The sequence below is a fragment of the Parasteatoda tepidariorum genome, chromosome 2 (genome assembly GCF_982258835.1).
Source record: "Parasteatoda tepidariorum strain Cologne lab strain chromosome 2, Ptep-v5.0, whole genome shotgun sequence".
Lineage (NCBI taxonomy): Eukaryota > Metazoa > Arthropoda > Arachnida > Araneae > Theridiidae > Parasteatoda > Parasteatoda tepidariorum.
Genome location: NC_141756.1, coordinates 60,452,401 through 60,471,754, shown reverse-complemented (window position 1 = coordinate 60,471,754; position 19,354 = coordinate 60,452,401). Strand labels below are relative to the sequence as shown.

The window sequence follows — 19,354 nt, the reverse complement described above, 5'->3', positions numbered from 1 at the left end:
TCTCTTTTAGTTTTCATAACATTAGCAATAGAAAGAAAATAGTTGAGAAGTCACTTTTCTCGAAATATACTCTGAGACACTTACGTTGTTTTTTCAAATGCATGAAAACATTTAGCAGCACGTAAAATTTCAAAATTTCAAATTATTTAATTAAAAAATCTTTTGAGTTAGTAGAATTTTGTAAGAGCGTACGAAAAGATTAAAAACATGTTGATATACATTAAGTTTAAAAATACTCATAAAAAATTTATTTATTCAGTTATTCAATATAATTTTACTTTTATTGAATAACATTAATATGAATTTTTTTATAAATGCAGTATTCCAAATATTGAAATTTGCTTACTAGAGAAAATAATCAAGTTTCTTAAAAGGGAAACATCCATTTTTTGGTTTTGAGAATGTGCTACTTATCTTAAAATATTTTATAGTTTTTTTTTATTATCCACACATATTTTTTTCTTTTATTGTATTTATTACTTTATTGCTTCAATAATGATTTTGATATACCATTTTTTAAAATAACTACAGAAATCCAGGAATTCAACGTTTCGTTATCAACATATTTAATTTTTGTGTTTATCTCATAATTTCCTTAGACTGCGCGCTGAACCTACAGCCCATGGGCCACATGAGGCTCGCCTTCTGTTGATGTGAGATTAGTGAGAATTTCTGAACACAATAGAAAAAACGTTTTTGAAGGATTAAAAAACATCGAAAATCTTAAACCACACATTTGAGTAATCACTTTCTGATGCGCTCAATTTGCGCAGATTCTATCTTAAATCTATATGATGTCTTTCAATCACTTTTTCAACGGTCATTGCTACAGAATCTTGCATGGTTTAAGAACCTTGATATTTCTAATAAGATATTACGATACACGTATTTCGAATTTAAATAATCGCTTTTTGACTCACCTTATAGTTGCCGATTTCATAGTTTTCTTAGCATTTATAACTAGCAATTTCCATGTGGTTTTAAAAATCCCAAAATATTTATTACTATATTATGGCTCGTGAGTTATAAGTTACGCATTCAATTTATCACTTTTTGGCATGTTTTATGTGTACTGATTTTTATCGTAAATCAAAACGAATTTTTTGAAGGCAGTTATTGTTGCGCTTCTAAATGTGATTTTGAAACTACAATATTATTAACACATATGAGTTTCAAAACACACACTTAAATTATAATTTTTTGGCGCACTTTGTTTTTGCCAATTTTATCAAAAATCTAAGTTATTTTTCAATTATTTTTCCTCAGTTTTTAGGATGCATTTCCTGGAGGTTTTAAAAAGTCAGATTTGCGACTTAACATGCGAATTTTAAATCATGCATTTAAATACAGACGCGCTTCATTCGTGCTGATCATGATTCATCGCAAATTAAAGCGATTATTTAAAAAAAAAATTCTTTTTTACTTAAATTAATTTATTTTTTTGCAATTATGATTTTTCACGTAAATTCGATATTTAACGATAGATTTGACATTGAATTGATGATATTTGATGGAATATTTTAAAAATGATGTTATTACGACATGCGAGTCACGCATTTAAATAATCACCTTTTTATTCAATTGTACACATTTAATCGAAATATCAGTTATTTTTCTATCGTTTTCTCAGAAAATAGTGCCACGCATTTGCATGGGCTATTTAGAATTCTGATACTTTAACGCAATGTCATTGCAACAAGAAAAATTAAAAAGTTGAGGAAAACTCAAATTATTGAACCTATCATTGTTTGTAATTTTGTTTTACAATTTCTGTAGCTTAGAGGATATTTTTCATAAAGAAAAAATTCATGAAACCTCTAAACACTCATTTTTTCTATCTCGAGTTTAGTAGTAGACAAATTTGAGATCCTTTGTTATGAACAAAATACATGGAAAAACGTCTGCATGCATTTTCGTCAATAAAAAATCTATTTCCTATATTGTGCAAATCAAGTTAATTTAAAATTTTCTGTGTCAAAGTGGTTTACTATTGTTATGAATTCTATTGATAATGATAATTATATATATTAAACATATTTAAATTTCATTGAAATATCTGCAAAAAAAACTTTTAAAAGTGGCGTTAAAAACTTACCTTTTCTAAAGAATATAGTAAATGCCATGCAGAACAGAATTAGGCTTACCACATATAGTAGTAATATTAAAAATAGTAAGACTGGATCAATGTGTTGTAAAAACACGTAAGAATTTTTCAGCGGGGCTTTGAAAATAATTGTGATAGCAAGTACTGACGGTATGCACACTATAAAATAGTTTACAAATGTGCTTGACCAGTACACAGCATCGGTCATTCCCATCATTTTCATCAGCTCCTGGAATTAAAAACATAAATGGATTGAAGTGAAAAAAAGAAACATTGATTCATTTAAGGTTCATTGCCATAAACGGAACTTAAACTTACACAGTATTTAATGCTTTCAAAACTGAAAGAAAATTCCGTAACGTCACGCATTATTTCCAGTAATATATCAGGTTTTTTACGGATTTCCATTACATTTAAGAGAAAAACAATTTCTTTATTAAAAGTTTCTTGAATTCAGAGATTAAGTAATCTTTATGCGTGTGGTAACTTTCCAATATTCAACTTTTCAATTTTAACTTTTCAATTGTAACTTTTCAATTCAGAATATACATTGAAGTAAGTTAAAACTAAGAAGATAACACAAAGGATGTTTCCTAGTTAATTCATGGTTGTTTATAAAAGGATATTTAAATATGAGAAATTTTTGGGAAAAAAAAAAATCAGTTTTTTTTCTCTGATGATTTTGCTTTTTTCCTATTGGTACCATTTCTTTATAATGCCTCATGACTCTTTCCCCCCCCCCCTTAAAATGAGTTTAATTTCATTAACTATTATGATAGCTGTAAATATTTCAAAAAAATCCTCATTTCTCAGCAAGAATATCGTATTTTTTTTATTTTTAATGCAACCAAAACTGTACATCCAAATGAAATAGTAAAGAAAATTAGTATACTTAAACTATCCTTAAAGTTTATACAATATTTGATTAAATATTTTTTAACCGTAATTACCTAACACTAATATTTTAAATTGTAACTAAGTGTTATCGAAATCTTAAGATTCATTATCGAGATTGATCATATCAAAAATAAGATTAAAATCCTCAAAAATCAGTTTAAACCACTGATATTGTGGAAAATAGTATGTCGAAAACGAAAGAACATTTGAAACCTTATTATGCATGATGCTTATTAATATTCATATCTTTTTTTAGTTTTAGTATGATCTGTTGCACCATAGTGCTGTCCGTGGTTTTTCTAGTTGTCTTGTCCTTCCATGTGTTGTTCTAAATATGTGTTTCTCCGTTTATGTTCAGTTAAAAAAGTTTTCCATTTTTAGTCGTTTAGTCTTTCGATTTCTTGATGTTTTCACGCAAACTATCTTCTTGATCCCGATGGAGAAAAGAGGAAAGCCTTTTGGTTAGTTTCTTATTGTTTTGAAAACTAAAATTTAAAATGGTATCCCTGCCTCGGTTGGAATGCCTTATATAATAAAACTGAACTGACTAAAACTTTGAATTGAAATATATTCACGATTTGTTGAACTTCATTGAATTTGCTTCAAAGTAATAATTATTATTACTGATTCACTGCTGAATATTCAGCCATTGAGTATTTAGTTCAATGGCTGAAAAAAATATGAAGTACATAACTCATAACTGAATAATTGGATGTTCTTAAAAAACGAAGAACTATCTTAAGATCTACAATTGCTAAACTGTTAACGAAAGTAGAAAACAAATTTAATTCAAATGAAGTGATTGAAGGACTAGAAATCCTAGAGGTATTAACGGATAAATATAACCAAATTGAGCTTTTAATTAACCCTGATGAGTTAGAAAATGAATACGAAGCAATTAAGTAAATATATTGAAAATGTTACTTTTTAAAAATGGCGGTTTAAAAAAAGAATTCTACACGGAATTGTCATTAACGGAAAATTCGAAACTGGAAATCTTAAGTAACAATTGAAAACAGGAAATCCATAACGAAACCTCTGCAGAAAAAAATCAAATGATTTGTTAAAGAGTAAAATAACAAAACTAAAAGGTAAGTCAATGGTTTACCCTTTAGAACTCTTTAAAACGGCAATTCATAAAAACGAACATTTGGAACAAGTTGATAAATTTGCTTATTTAAAAGCTCATTTGAGCGGAAGTGCTTAATCAACAAACAAAGGTTTTCTTATTTCGTCCGAAAATTATAAGAAAGCCGTTGATTTAAAGAAAGACGGTTTAGCCCGTTATAATGTTTTGATTAATACTCATGTAAGCAAATTAGTGCAAATTCAACTTATAAAACATTCTAATAATGTTGAAATTTTTCTTACATTTTTCTGAAGATTCTCTGACACAATTAAGGAGTCCTAGAAGCATGGGGAGTGTCACCAGAAGCTTTTAGTAGTTCACGTGGCATATTTTATTAAAATTACTCCCATGAGATTCGGTTTTCGATTTAATATAAGGAATTCACTGAGGAAAATTGTTCCACTAGGGATATTCTTAATTTTTTGAGCAAACATTTAAATGCTATGGAAAGGTCTCAGACGAATAATACCGAAATTATTCAAAATAAATATAACTCATTTGCCATTTCAGTTTAATTATCTTTCTACTAGTATAAATAAAGACATAACTGCCGGGAGAGAAATGAAAGCATACAAAAAAGACGCCAACGATTAAGTATAAGAAAATAAATCGCGTCTTTTCTGTGGTTTGTTGCCTAATTCTAACCAATGTGAAAGTGGTTTATCTTATAAGGAGGCAAAAGATATTTTATTAAGGAAAGGATGTTGCTCAATCAAGGGCATTTATCGAGATTCTGCAAAGTGAAAGTTCGTAATTTTTGCGGAAGGAAGCATTCTTCTGACGTGTGTTCTGTTTCAAATGATAAGGAAGAATCCGAATTCGATGGAAAAAACAAAGAGTCAGAAAACACTGTTTTAACGGAAAACTCTCGAGAAGTTATATGCTTATAAAATAATTGCATTATATGTTTATGAGACAGTTATACGTGTATATATATATATATATATATATATATATATATATATATATATATATATATATATATATATATATATATATATATATATATATATATATATATATATATATATATATATATATATATATATATAAACGAAATTCATGCGTATTGGGAGCAGTTGTGGTAAATTTGTTAACGAGGAAAATAGACAATCTGTTTCGAGGTTTAGTCACGATGCAGACAACCGTTGGTTAAACTACACTGTTAGAAATTTCTCGAAAAAATTGTTAAATAACTGTTTAATTAGTTATTGTTTCACCATATTTAAGCAAAATAGTCAAATAGCCATAAATAAGATGATAAGCAAATTGTTAACTTTGAGAAAAACCGTTTATTAACTGCTTTCACCTAATACAGTTAAACAACCAGAATTTCATTGCACCGACTAAATACATCTGATGAAGCTACTTAGTTCTTGCCACTGCGTACATATTATAGCCGAGAGGACTAATCCGTCAGTCTCATTACCGACAGAACTGGGTCAGTCTTTCTTCCATCTCTTCAACACACGAAGAGATTCCAGTGTTCTACTCTCTCCGATGTCCATTACCAAACGAAAACCCTAGCTCATATATCCAGTTAAATTTCTCTTTTTTTACGGTTTCGGAACCATGCTAGTTGTAAATGGTTAAAAATCCGTATAGTTTTGTATTCATGATTTTATAACCATACTAGTTGTAAACGATTTCAAAGCTGTAAAGGTAAAAAATGTAATTTTACGATTAATCGCGTAGACAGACTGCTGTCGGTTATTTCACCATAATTTTACCATCATTAATAATAGATGTTTACAATTAATAATAATTTTATTAATGGAGATAATTGTAATAAAGCGGGAATGTGTATGCCATTTCTTGGTTAACACTTTCTCGGTATTTCCGACACTGATGTATTTTGAAAGTTAAGTGCCATTTGTCCGGTCTTTCCTAAATGATTATTTTTTAATGTTAATTTAGGCTACGTGGTATTGCCATGTATAAATTTTTCTATTATTTTTTACACTGATGTTCTTTTGAGATTAATTACACAGCCCAGTATTCCTTTTACTGATGTTTTTATTAACATGCCTTAATCTGTTAAAGTAGAACAATTAATAAGTACTTAAAAGTTAAATTTGTGTTTCATAAAGAAATATATATTTTTGAATAAGTAGCATATATTTTTTTTGGATCACCAATTTGGTTACTTTCTTAATAGAAAAGAATGCGTGCTTGCAAACTAATTGTGTTAAAACTAAAAATCCACTATTTAAAACGGGACAAAGCAATAAATCTTTTGCGCACCACGGCCTGAACTGGGACACTTTTCACTACTACCTCATACGAGAATGTCTGAAACGCTAAAAATCTTTAAACTCAAAATAGCAAAAAATCAGAAATGGAATAATTGAAAATATAAGTGTAGTGTGTGGGAAAAATTGTTGAATGTAATAAATTGAAATGTAATAAAATGCGAGCATACTTTTGAGCCATTCGATTTTTCTTCGATAACTCTTCGAATGAGATTTAACATGAAAACAAAGAACCCGTAACCAATTATCATTGGCGTCATTTCAATAATTTGAGATTTATCTAAAATCTGATAATATTCAGGAAAGGGAAACCTTTGCATCATCACCTGGAAAAAAAAGTATAGCATTAATGCATTTATAAAACACAACTAATAGCATTATTCATTAGAAGGAAAAAAAAACACGTAGAAGTTAGTTTAAGATCTAAAATATTTCCAAGGTTTCATAATTTTCAGTGACTTTTCATATTTCAATGTCGTAGATCTATTTCTCAGATAAATTTCAAAGTGGAACAAAAAAACTATGAAAATTTAGTGGAACCATATCAGAAATTGTTATAATTTAACACCCAGCAGTTAGAGTTAAGAAAATTAGTAATATTGTTTTTAAAATCTTTAATGAAAATTTTGAGGCAATTTTGCAGAGTCCAACTAAATTTTCAATTGTATGACTAACAGCTTGGTACTTGGGGCTAATTTTTTTAATGCGATGTCCCCAAGGATTGCATAGCTAGTTTTTGTCGTTGAAAGCTTTTATTCATTAGAAAATAAAATTAAAATAGGAAAACAATTCTGTTTTCTATCTACAATTACTAAGAGTAGTGAACATTTCTAACAAAAAGCATTAAATTTTTGAGAAAAGAGCTAATTTGTATAATAATAATAATGATGATGGTAATAATAATAATAGTAATAATGATAATAATAATGATGATGATAATAATAAAATTTTTTTGGAAACTTAAAGCGAGTATATTTTTAATTTGCCTAACTTCCCTAAATCAGGCTTCCTTAATCAGATTTTTATTTTAATTAATTAAATACCAATGAAAGAAAATATGTAAAGGTTATAATAAAACAACGTTTTGAATTGTTTATAAATTAATCTCTCCATATCTTTCTTGGAATTATTTTTATTATAATAAAAATTTAAGATGTAGCTATGAAAAATAAAAATATTTATCGATAAATTAGTTGCGAAATAAAATTATTATCTAAAGGAAAACGATACACAACCTGTTATTTTTAAAACTGTTATCTTTTATCAATTTTTTATTATATTATCGGTATTAAAACTGTTATCTTTATAAGATAAAGACAACTATCACAGAAATCATTTAAAAATAAATCTAATTACGAGTAAAATTAAACACAAATGAATGTGTTCAACAGAAGATATCAATATGATCAACTAAAATTATCAATGTGATCAAAGATGAAAAGGCGATAACAACTACTCGTTATTGTATCATTTTTTAAACGGAGTTGAGATGTTCAAACCGATTCTATATTAAAATGGCAATTTTGTCGCAGCTACTCTCTGAAAACACCGAATTGATTTGAAAAGTAGATATAGTTAAAGTTTTAAGAATACATCAAAAAGTGGAAGAGAATTACTACATCTTAAAAAAATATTCATTTCATAAAGTTGAAATAGAAATTTGACAGGAGCCTGTTAATAGTATTAAAAACGTTGATAGAAACGTGATAGAAACATATACAGGGTCAATCTCAACAAGACCGCGAAACTTTATTGAATGATAGAACGCATATACTCCTCCCGCCACAAAGTTTGAGGCTATCTGGTGCTATGGAAACAAGAATGGCTCATTTTAGTGAGGGTAGCTTCACTCTAGGATTAACACAATAGACCAAGGATGGGCAAACTACGGCCAGCTGGCCAAATGAGGCCCGACAGAAGTTTTTGTCCGGCCCACGAATAGAATTCTAACTTACCGATCCAAGGCGATTGATGAAAATAGCTAGCACAGACAACTTTAATTGGTAAAGTGTTGAAAGCCGAAGTTCTTTGTAGAAAGCCGTAGATTGGCGACAATGAGCGTTTGTCTTTCTCTGGGAGCAGACATACGGAATCTAATATAGGTGAATTGTACTTCACATGTGGCAGACTGCGCATTTTAAACTCCAACAAGCGGGTTTTTCTGCCGGCACGAGTTCTAACATAATTTATTGCGTATGAAAAGTTAGCACACATATAACGTTATTGTAAATAATGGTGAAATTATTAAATGTATAAAATAGCCACTGCTTGTTTGAGTTATTTGTAAAAAATTTTAACCCCAAAAAGGCTACTAAAATTCGCGAAGCTGATTCAGAGTGCCGTGAGTTCAATAATGAATGGACTTGGAAATATTTTTTTACAGTTGTAAAAGATAAACCAGTATGCATTATCTGCAATGAAACTGTAGCAGTTTTTAAAGAATACGACATCAATTAACCGACATTTTGAAGCCAAGCACAGGAATGCCAACAACGAAGCAATGCCTGAATGTCTTTAAAGAACTAATTAGGTGGACAAAATTTTTTCAAGAAGATAAACAGTGTAGCAGATAAACATTTAATTAAATATTTAAATTAAAACTTGAGTATGAATTTTTTTTATTGTAGAAGTTTTTACCTCACCCACCAAACTTTTTTTCTTCGATTTTTTGCCCTCATCGAATAAAGTTTGCCCATCCCTGCAATAGACCGAGGAAAGACATTCCTTTTCTCCTGCCAACCCGAGCTGAAACCACTCCAAAACAGTGACCCTGAATCCCTACTTAAAATAGTCATATCTCGTTACCATAGTCACCGCACAGATCCAGACGAATGTCTGCGGGAGTTCTTATTTTAGACAAACTATACACGAGCAAAATTCTTCATAGAAAGTATGCTGTACAAAGAAATTGCTCAAAGGAAAAAGATGTTACTGATGTATAAAGAATTGCTCAAAGATATTGCTTGCTGTTTTCACAAATGTACGTCAGTCCCTATGCGGCAAGTGTGAAGCCTGCATTGCTGCAGGCAGAAGATCTTATGTGATATTTCCTTGAGCATCTCTTCGATCTTTGTACATCTTTGCACTTGATCATCTTTGTACATCAATCATATTTTGGAGTATAAAAAATTTTCAGAAGCATATTTTCCCATTCTTGTGTTAATTCTTTAAATGTGACAGTGTAAAACTACCTTTTAATTTCTCTCTGTTTGTGTTCCTATCATACATTCTATGACAAATATTGCTTACGTAGATGCATTCTATCCCCAAGTAAATTTTGCTGTCTTGTTCAGACTTTCTCTGCATAAATGTTTAGATTTTAGTAAGTCTGCGTGATCATGTTCGTTCCTATCTAAAGGGATTTAAAAGGAAATACGTAAAAAGATAGTTTAATCGAAAAGAATAATGGTTTAATATTGCTTGTAGAAATAAAACGAAATCACAAAATTACTATTTATAAAAGTTTTGAGCCTGGAAATGATAAACAATTACTTTCAATGCTCGATTTTTATCATAGCAGGAAAAAAATGCTCTTTCAATAAAGTTAACATAATGAATGGTCTTTTAATTTCTGTTGCAACAAAACATATGGTGATCTGTACAAAAAAATGTAGAGCTTTTTTCTAACCTGATAATCCAAAAACTTTCCTGATTTTTCCATTTTTCTTTGAATAAAAGTTTCTTCAACAGCAGTCTGCCAACCAAGGAAATATGATCGCTTGTAATCTGTAAAATTTTAATAATAAATAACACTAACTATGAAACTATTCTAATCTAAAAAACTATTCAAGTCTTTTTAGAGCATGTTTAAATAATATAATGCATATGAAAACCATTTAGTATTTATTTTTTTTAAATGCAAATTTTTTTTAAAAAAAGATCTTTGATGGATATTTTTTAGAGTTGAAGGACTATTTATAACAGACTTCTTTCAATTATTACTCATGTGTATTATTTTTATTTATTTATTAATTTTTTTTGTTTCATACAAAAACATTTTAAATAATTTCTTTGAAATGTCAAAAATACGAGTAAAGGAAACTTGAGAGGTTTGATTGAAGGAAAGTTTGACCATCTAATCTTTTTCGTATTTAAGCATTTATTTAGCTGATGGGAACCAGAAGGCAGCATGGTATTCAAGCAAAATCACATGATGTTCCAATAATCCATATCTGCCATTTAGATAATAAGGTAATAATCGTAATTGTATATGGGACCAACTGCATAAAACTCAACTTTACTCAAATGGTCAGTATTCACTATACTCAATAGGATCTATAAAACTTTTGCATTTAATTGAGAAGTTAAGATAAGTGTAAAGTCTCAATATTTTTGTATTACTTGAATGAAACTTTGACAGGCGTTTTGTAGGACAAAAGAATTTAGGAAAGATTATCTTATTTCATGGAGACATTGCAATTTTGAGTAAAATCAATTATTTTAAATAGTTTTGCGAAAAAAAGAAAGAAATTATGTGGTTACTTTTTACGATAAACGAAAGCGAACGATATCGATGTTTGCCTCATCAGCAGTAAGTATTATAGTTTGAATCGTGAGTTTTACAATTGAGATCAAAGCGTGCCAACTCTGACTATAAAGGACAAAGTAATTTAAAAACGAAAGATGTAATTGATGAATTGATGTAATTGATGTTTAAGAACCATTGATGCCTCAAAATTTGAACTAATTATTCTTTAAGGTATTGAGTTCCATTCTCAATAGTTATATCTTAAGTAAATAAAAAACATAGCTATTAAAATAAGTAACAAACTAGCTGGAGAGACAGATTTATGCAAGCAATTGTTTAGCAACAAACTCAAACTCACCATTATCAGAATTTGGTCCAGTCATTCTGTATTTCTTCTTAGTTTCAAAATTATAAGATTTCGGTCCACCATATCGAATTTTATATTCAAGAGATTCAGGCAATTCTTGCTCTTCGGGAAGAAAATTGCTGAAGATAGTGCCAATTATGTTAATTTTGTCATTCCTTGTCATTTCATTAATACAATAATCTTCCAACTCTTTCTCAGAATTTAAAGAGTGAATATTGGCTAAAAATAGGGAAAAATTACAATGTTTTTCTATCTAGTCAATGTTTCATTTAATAATCTGAATACAGCAAAACTATTGAACATATCCAATTGTAATAACGACTTTAGCTATTATGAATGAAAGTAGAGTACATTTATAAAACTTGCACTCAATCTCATTATAATATCATACCATAATTACCATATATTTGCTAAATTACCATAAATTTGCCTCCTATTTTAGCGTTTAACATGTTGCAATATTATTAACATAGCCAAATATTGAGATCATCTATTATATTCAACGTCCAAAAATTCAAAAAATAATAAACTGTTAAATTACATGTTAATGAAGATCCATATGAATGAAGGAATTCAAAAATAAATAAAACTTTTAACTCAATTCGGAATTGTATTTGACATTCAATAAAATAAAATAAAAATCTTCGTGAAAAAAAAATCTATTGAGTGTTAACGATGGCTTCTTTTGTTTTAATTTTTCTGTAATATGACTTCTCTCCCAAAAAATTAAAGAAAAATATGATGTGTTTAGTATTAAACAAATATGTAGACTCAATATTAGATTAAATGTTTCAAAAAAGGAATGTTTTTCTTTAAAATCTTACAGAATTTGATAATTTTATAAGCAAGGCTGAGCAAGCAAGGCTCTGTTCCAAATAAATGGTAACATGAATGTGTTCAGAAGATAGTTTAGTAATTTTATTTTGATTATTAAGACCGTAATGTGAAAACTATGTTTTGTGTTAAATATTCTTTCCTGATTAACAAACTTTCCTATTAAATATTCTATTGTATTTTTAAGGAAGGCGTGGAAATAAGAACGATAATTTTGGAACCCAAAATTTCCGATAAGTCATTACCACAACAGGCGAGAAAATTATTAAATAAGTGAAATGCCGCGCTGTTCCTCATCAGATTTCTTGTTTTTTTTTTTTTTTTTTTTTTTTTCAGAAATGTTTTTACAAGTTTTTTTTTGTTTGACGGAATTTTTTTCTCAGTATGGGATTAACTGAATTTGTTCGAAAAAAAAAACTTACCATCAAACGGATCTTCCCATTTCGCCTCATTATTTTCCCTGAATCGTTGGATAGCATCATCCATGAAATTTTTTGTCACATCGTTGAAAGGAGTGTACGCAAATAAAAATTTGCCATTGTCACTTTTGCTGTAAGGTGAGAAAGGTGGAAATATTGTAGCATTCCTGAATTCAGGCTTCCTGCTGAAGAACTCATAATATTCAGGATGTTCATTTCTTTGTTCAGACTCAATTATAGGAAAGGTACTTGCTAAGATCACGGGAATCACAATTTCAAAAAAAGTAAATATGTAATGCCTTTTTCGTAGAAGATATCCTTTGTATAGAAGAACTAGAAACTGACGGGAACTGCTTATATTTTTCATTACCTGAAAAATTTATTGAATTTGTGTAGTAGACAAGTACAAATACATATAAATAGCTTATACATATTATACCATAATGGGAGTTTCATAACAACCACTCTTAAAACATTTTTTCAATATATTTGTTTAAATATAGATTAAAAAAGGATGTTTGATGCGGAAAAAAAAACTGACCGCCCTGACTAACTATTGATTTAATGATTAGATCTTCACTTTCTAGGGCTCAATTTTAATGGTTTGATAGTATTACCTCAAATATTAGCGCAATTTTTATATTAGTATAATTAATTAGTGCAGAGCCGTGGTGGTTCAAAGGATAGAGCGTTCGCCTTCCAATTAGGTGACCTGGGTTCGATTTCTGTACTCGGTCACACCGACCACAGCGGTGACGTAAAATATCCTCAGTGATAGACGGATAATGGATTAGAGTCCAACGTCGGTTATAAAATTAATTAGTGTAGACGATATTTTAAGCTACAAAATCAGACACGAAATGAAGTTTCTCTAGATAAACATATCTTTCCTTCGACGAATTTTGATTTTTTACCCTCAATACATAGAAGGTGTCTGCAATCTGGAAAATATGGTTCAAATAGTTGGGTCAGGAAAACGGCCCAAAGTTTGGATTCCTCAATTTTAATTTTATTTTTCGCAAATTTCACCCTATCTTGAAAATTTTTCAAGCTAATCGAAAAGATTTTGCACACAGTTATAAGATTCGTTTATCTAAAGATAATTTCATACCAAAAATGACCTTTATTAAATAATTATTATTTTATTTACTAATAGTTGAAAAAATTTTGAATTGTAAGGTATAAAAATTTTTACATAATTATAAAGAATGCATTTTTATATAGCATAATACTAAATTTGAGCAAAATTGGTCAAATTTTGAGCAGTCAAAGCACTGTGGAATCGAATTTTGAATAATAAGACATATTTAAAATAGCATGTTGAACATTAAATAATAAATAATTGAGGTCAACCTTTCGAACCTTTAAGAGTTAGTCTTAAAACATTAAGATCTGATTATTAGTTCAAGAATTATTTAGGGTGGTTCGTTTTTCCTTCTTTTACTTTTCTTTTGTGTACTGTACTTAAGGGGTCACTAATTAATATTTATGCAGACAAAAATGCTATCGAAATCTGTGTTATCGCTAGCGAAAAAAGTGAGATGAGAAACATCAAAATTAGTTTGTTTGTTTGATGAAAATCGGAGGAGTTTCTTTTAACGGTCTTTCATTTATCATATTCTAATAATCCACTTTAGCAATTAATTATAAAATTACTATAAGCAAAACTTCTAAAAACATATATTAAAGAAGACGATTACGAAGCACCATACATATCTTCAAGAGCTTTCTCCTAACAACTACACTACAGTTTCAATATTTCCTTAATTGTTTACATTTCAATTAAAACTGCTTTTTGAGAAATTGAAGAAGTTGAGGAATCGGATTTTAAATATACGACATTTTTAAAATAGTATATTGAGCATTAATTAATAAACTAGCTAAATAGCATTAATAGCATAGTTGAGGTCCATCTTTTGAACCATTAAGATTGAGTCCGATTTTTTAAATTTTATAAATATTTTTGAAATTGTGTTTTGTAATTTTTTGCTCATTTGCAAAAGGTATAAATTTTTGTACCTGAATTTGCTCTTATTTAATAACTTTAAAACTGATACAATTCTTTAACATTTTGCAAATTATTGATTTTTTAAAAAAGTAAATAATCATATCCATTAATTTAAATTAAAATTAATTTATTTTATTCGAAAAAAATTCATTTTTTAGGAGGTCTACTTGCCTTATGTTAGTCTACTTGTTGCTCTGTTCACCAATCCCAGAAAATGATTGTCATGCATGGTTTCAATTAAATCAATTATTTTTTTAAAAAAAACGAAGATTATTTTCTTAAGAAAACATGTAATTACTATAAATTTATGTATAAAAACATTTTTCAATTTGTTAATCGTAATGAAATGAATAATTACATGGATTTAAAAAATAATAATTTGTAATTGAAAAAAAAATCAAACTTAGGAAAGCACATGAGACACAATAAAGAGAAATAAATGTAAATTTACTCATTAATGACTTCTAACAATAATTTTATGTCATTCAAATTTCAAACGGTTTTAATCACTTTTGAATTAAGATTGTATTTTTTAAAATTTCCATGTAAATATAACAGTGTTATACCTGACAGCATCTAAAAACTCTCCCAATCTCTCTCTTACTTTTTTTTCTACTTTCGACATCAATTCAAACATGAGAAGATATTATAAAACTCTCGAGCAAGAAGTATAGCATTTTCTCCAACAATAGTTGAAGATTGATTATGTAAATCAAAAGAAGTGTGGAAAAAAAATCACAAAAAAGCGTTTAAAAATATAATAACTTTCGTACAAAGTATTACTTTGAAAAACACTTGCGTTAAGTTTATAAATTAAAATGGCAGTTTAAGTACATAAAATTTTTACATCTTAATTGCAAACAGCGAGTCACAGAGTTCTCAGTGTATTTTTTACTACAAATTTGGCAGCTAATATCAGATGAATTTTTTGTATTCCTTCGGTAAATACTTTCGGTATACTTTCTATACACCTTGATAATTTCAAATAATCAATTCCTTGATAATTTCTTCGTTTTTTCTACTTTTAAAAATACAATGCTTCTTTGATTTTTCGACCGGTTTAATTAAGAGGGAACAGAATGTATACTGCTAATTTAGTTTCATTTCAAGCATGTTCGTTTTCAACCAAGCATTTTTTGATAAATTAAAATATAAATACTGACCTTTTAGGAAAGTTGGGTCGATTATCTATTTAAACAAACTATGAAGGAAAAATAATGAACATACCTTTAAAAACTTCAAAGTTAATACACGTTTTTAAAAAAGTTCTAAGCAAATCGATGGAAATAATCTTTGTTGTCATTTGAGGTTGTAAAAACTTATTGTGCTCGATACAGAAAGGTCTGCGTCACTCGCAGCTACATGAGTTTCAATTTATATTTAAAAGATGTTGTTCTGAAATTTACATAATGTCGAATCATGTGAAAATAAAAGATAATTTTTTTGAAAATTACACAATATTTTTTTTCTTGTTAATAAGCAATCAAAATTGTGATATATCAATAGTACTTACGTCTACGTTGCGTTTCGGCCAAGTTCGAAACGTTCAATGGAATTTTCATTTCCCTCTTTATGTTTTAATGGTTTACAACATTGTATTTGAGCCTATCCAGTAGTAATATAATATTTTTTTAAATCATCCCAGTTTTATTTCATAATATTGGTTAGAAATTTTGGAAATTTACAAAATGTTTATTTTGTTTTATCTAACTTGATCAAAATGAAATCTCTCAATGTATTTTCCATTTCCCTTTTCCTGTTTAGTGATATAAAATAGAAGCAGCGTATATCTAATAACTATTTAATTGCTTTGAAAATTATGTAATATAGTTTTACTTCTCAATAACAGTTCAAAATTTTGCTTTATTGGCGACATTGTTTTGTTAAACTTTACTATGATGGAATTTCTCAATGGCTTTTAGTACCCTGCTTCTACATATATATATATATATATATATATATATATATATATATATATATATATATATATATATATGTGTGTGTGTGTGTGTGTGTGTGTTTTATCTATCCAGAGCAAGAAGGAATCATACTTAAATATATTTGACTAACTTATATTAATTATTTAACATTTTTATTGGCATATTTAATTTCGGAATTTAAAATACAAATGAACATTTTCGAAGAATATTATAGTTACGTCTTATTTAATTACTGATATAATCTTTTTTAAAAAAAACTATATTTTATCTTATCTCAAAGTTGAATATAGATCGTAAATTTTATGAATTGGTAAATTTTTTTATATACAATTACTCTTTAATATTTCCTATAAATTAAATTACTAAACAGAATATCTTCTCAAATTTCAACCTACTACGACCTTTAGCAAATTGCAACCTATCAAATTGCAACCTACAAATCGCAACTTACTAGATCTAAAACGCATTTCAATAATGTGTAAATAAAACAATTTCTCCATAAGTGATCAACAAACAATTTGGAGTCCTTTTATTTGTTTACACAAATGTAGAAAATTACCAAATGTTAAACACTGTTTCTTACTTTTTGAAAGAAATTTTTTAAAATATTTTAAGTCTATTTATTAAAACTATCAACACTTACTATATTAATTTTTTCCAATATTAGTAATGTTTAATATTTTCCGAAAATTAGAAAAATTAGTGAAATATTTATTAAAACGTAAACATGCCGGTTAAAGTGCATTAAAATTGTTTAGATATAAACCGCATTTCAATCCTATGGAAATAATGATAAAAGAACAAAATTACAAAATGAAAATTACTTACTTTTTGAAGAAAATTTAGTTCCGAGAACTTATGAAAGTGTATGAGTTAATTTCATGATGCAAGTTTAACATTCAAGTTAGATACTTCCTGTTAAAAATATAGTGTGTGAATGTCACAAAGGAAAGCGTCATCGATGAGACGAGAATAAACATTTTATCAAATTCAGACCTTGACTCATAAAAAAGTTTGCATTATCATTTTTTTTAAAAAAATAATCATATTCTGATATCAAAATGAAATTGAAAACTAATCCAGGTGACGGGTTTCCATGACGATTGATAAAGATTCTTCCGCTCTATCGAAAAATAAGTTTCAGATAAATGTGGACTGGAAAAAAATCATGTCGCAGCAGTTTAGGTTCTTAAATGAAAATCGAAATAAAATACTGATATATTTACCTTTTTTATGAACAGCTATATGCGTGGATATTTTGATGCGAAAGTTTGCATTTTAATAAAAATATGCCCTTAAAGATATCCTGCTTCTACAACAATCTCTTTAAACGTATTTTTTTTTAAAAAAAATATTAAAATGAAATAGAGAAAAGCTTCACTAAAGACTTATGCCCCATTTATACAAGTATTTTATAAGGAAAGAATTAGTTTTCTATGAAAAAATTGCATTATTTTCAATTTTTATGATAGAGGTTTGATATGAGTAGCAGAGCTCAATGGTTAAGAGACTGAACTGTCATTGAAAGGGACTGGGGCTCGATACGCAGCGGCGTTTTCAGCCAAACAAGCTTCAAGTCGATGGGTTCCAATTTGCCTCGGAAGTAAAGGTGGCTTGTGCGCAATGCTCATCACATTGCCATAATCATGCCGTTTGTCATGAAATTGTGGTGCCTTAACCTCCATAACCACTCTGGCCCATAACGGGCAGTTGCGGGAAAGTTTTACGTTACCTTTGGTGTCCTCTTACATTGTTTTCTTATATATAATTGTATTCTTTACATAATTGTACTCTAATATAATTGTATTGCTTCTATAATTACGTTCTTTATATAACTGTATTCTTATATAATTGTATTCCTATATAATTGCATTCGTACATGATTGTATTCTTATATTGTATTCTTATGTAATTGTAAGTTAATTTCTATGGGGAGATGGGTAAAAGGAAGTACGGTCCCAGGCATACAGTCTAAGATATCTGTTCAATCAATGACTAAGGACGCTAAACCTTTTACTCAGTTACTATTTTTATTGCAAAAAATATCCTAATACGCTAATATACATTAAATACCTGGTTTAAACAAAGTAATTTGTTTAGATATAGGGATGATTTTTTAAAATTAAAGTTTTAGAATATTAAAATCTAAATATTTTTTCACTTTAGAAATTTTTATTAACAATGTGTTGTTACACATATTTAAATTTTTAATTTACATCAACATGCATACAAAAGGAATTTAAAAATATGGATTTACAATCTGAATAAAAGGTTCAATACCATATTATAAAAACGCAGTTTTATAACTCGAATCTATGACTTGAAATAAGTCAAATAGTAGTTTACTAAAGACTTAAAAATACGTTTTCTGTTAAAAAATGCTAAACAATTTTCCAACAAATAAATGTTTTAATTTTAAGAAATATTCATCAGCTTTTTGAGCAAAATTTTGTAAGTATGGGCTGCTCATAATTGAAATAAACATTATCGAGATACCGAACTATTGACCACAATAAGTATTTGATTGTTTTCAAAATAAAACTAAAACCAAGTTTTAAATTTTTATTTAAAGAAAATTTGTGAATAATTTTAAAAATAAACAGTTTAGTTTCAATAAAAAAGTTTTATATAATTCTAAAAAGAACACACATCTATTATTGTACGGTTGCAGTATTAATTTTAAGAATTTGTAACAAATAATTTTATTTAAGATAACGTATATCAAGCGATAGTAATTATCTTTGAAGAAACAAAAATAAGGCGCATTGCATGCCAGTGTCATCTTTTATAAAATAAGTCTTATTAGAAATATTTCTTTGCATTTATTTAAAAAAAAATTCTTTTTCATATGATATGCTTGATTGCTTCATTTAAATTATTGTAACCATACTGTACAGATATCGCAGGTTAATTAAGTAATGCCAGAAACCCTGAAT

At 28.1% G+C, this 19,354-nt stretch overlaps 1 protein-coding gene across 1 annotated transcript in view; it reads right to left on the bottom strand.

Moving 5' to 3' along the window:
• LOC107453344 (phospholipid-transporting ATPase ABCA3) overlaps positions 1 to 17,403 on the bottom strand; it is a 47,014-nt gene extending 29,611 nt beyond the window's left edge. The window contains exons 1-6 of the mRNA XM_087157407.1: positions 17,247 to 17,403; positions 12,474 to 12,840; positions 11,209 to 11,436; positions 10,011 to 10,108; positions 6,553 to 6,708; positions 2,096 to 2,333 (exon numbers count right to left, since the gene is read on the bottom strand). Of these exons, the coding sequence (XP_087013533.1) occupies positions 2,096 to 2,333; positions 6,553 to 6,708; positions 10,011 to 10,108; positions 11,209 to 11,436; positions 12,474 to 12,837 (1,084 nt within the window). The 5' untranslated portion in view covers positions 12,838 to 12,840; positions 17,247 to 17,403. The remainder of the gene's footprint in view (positions 1 to 2,095; positions 2,334 to 6,552; positions 6,709 to 10,010; positions 10,109 to 11,208; positions 11,437 to 12,473; positions 12,841 to 17,246) is intronic.
• Between the last annotated feature and the right edge of the window lie 1,951 nt (positions 17,404 to 19,354).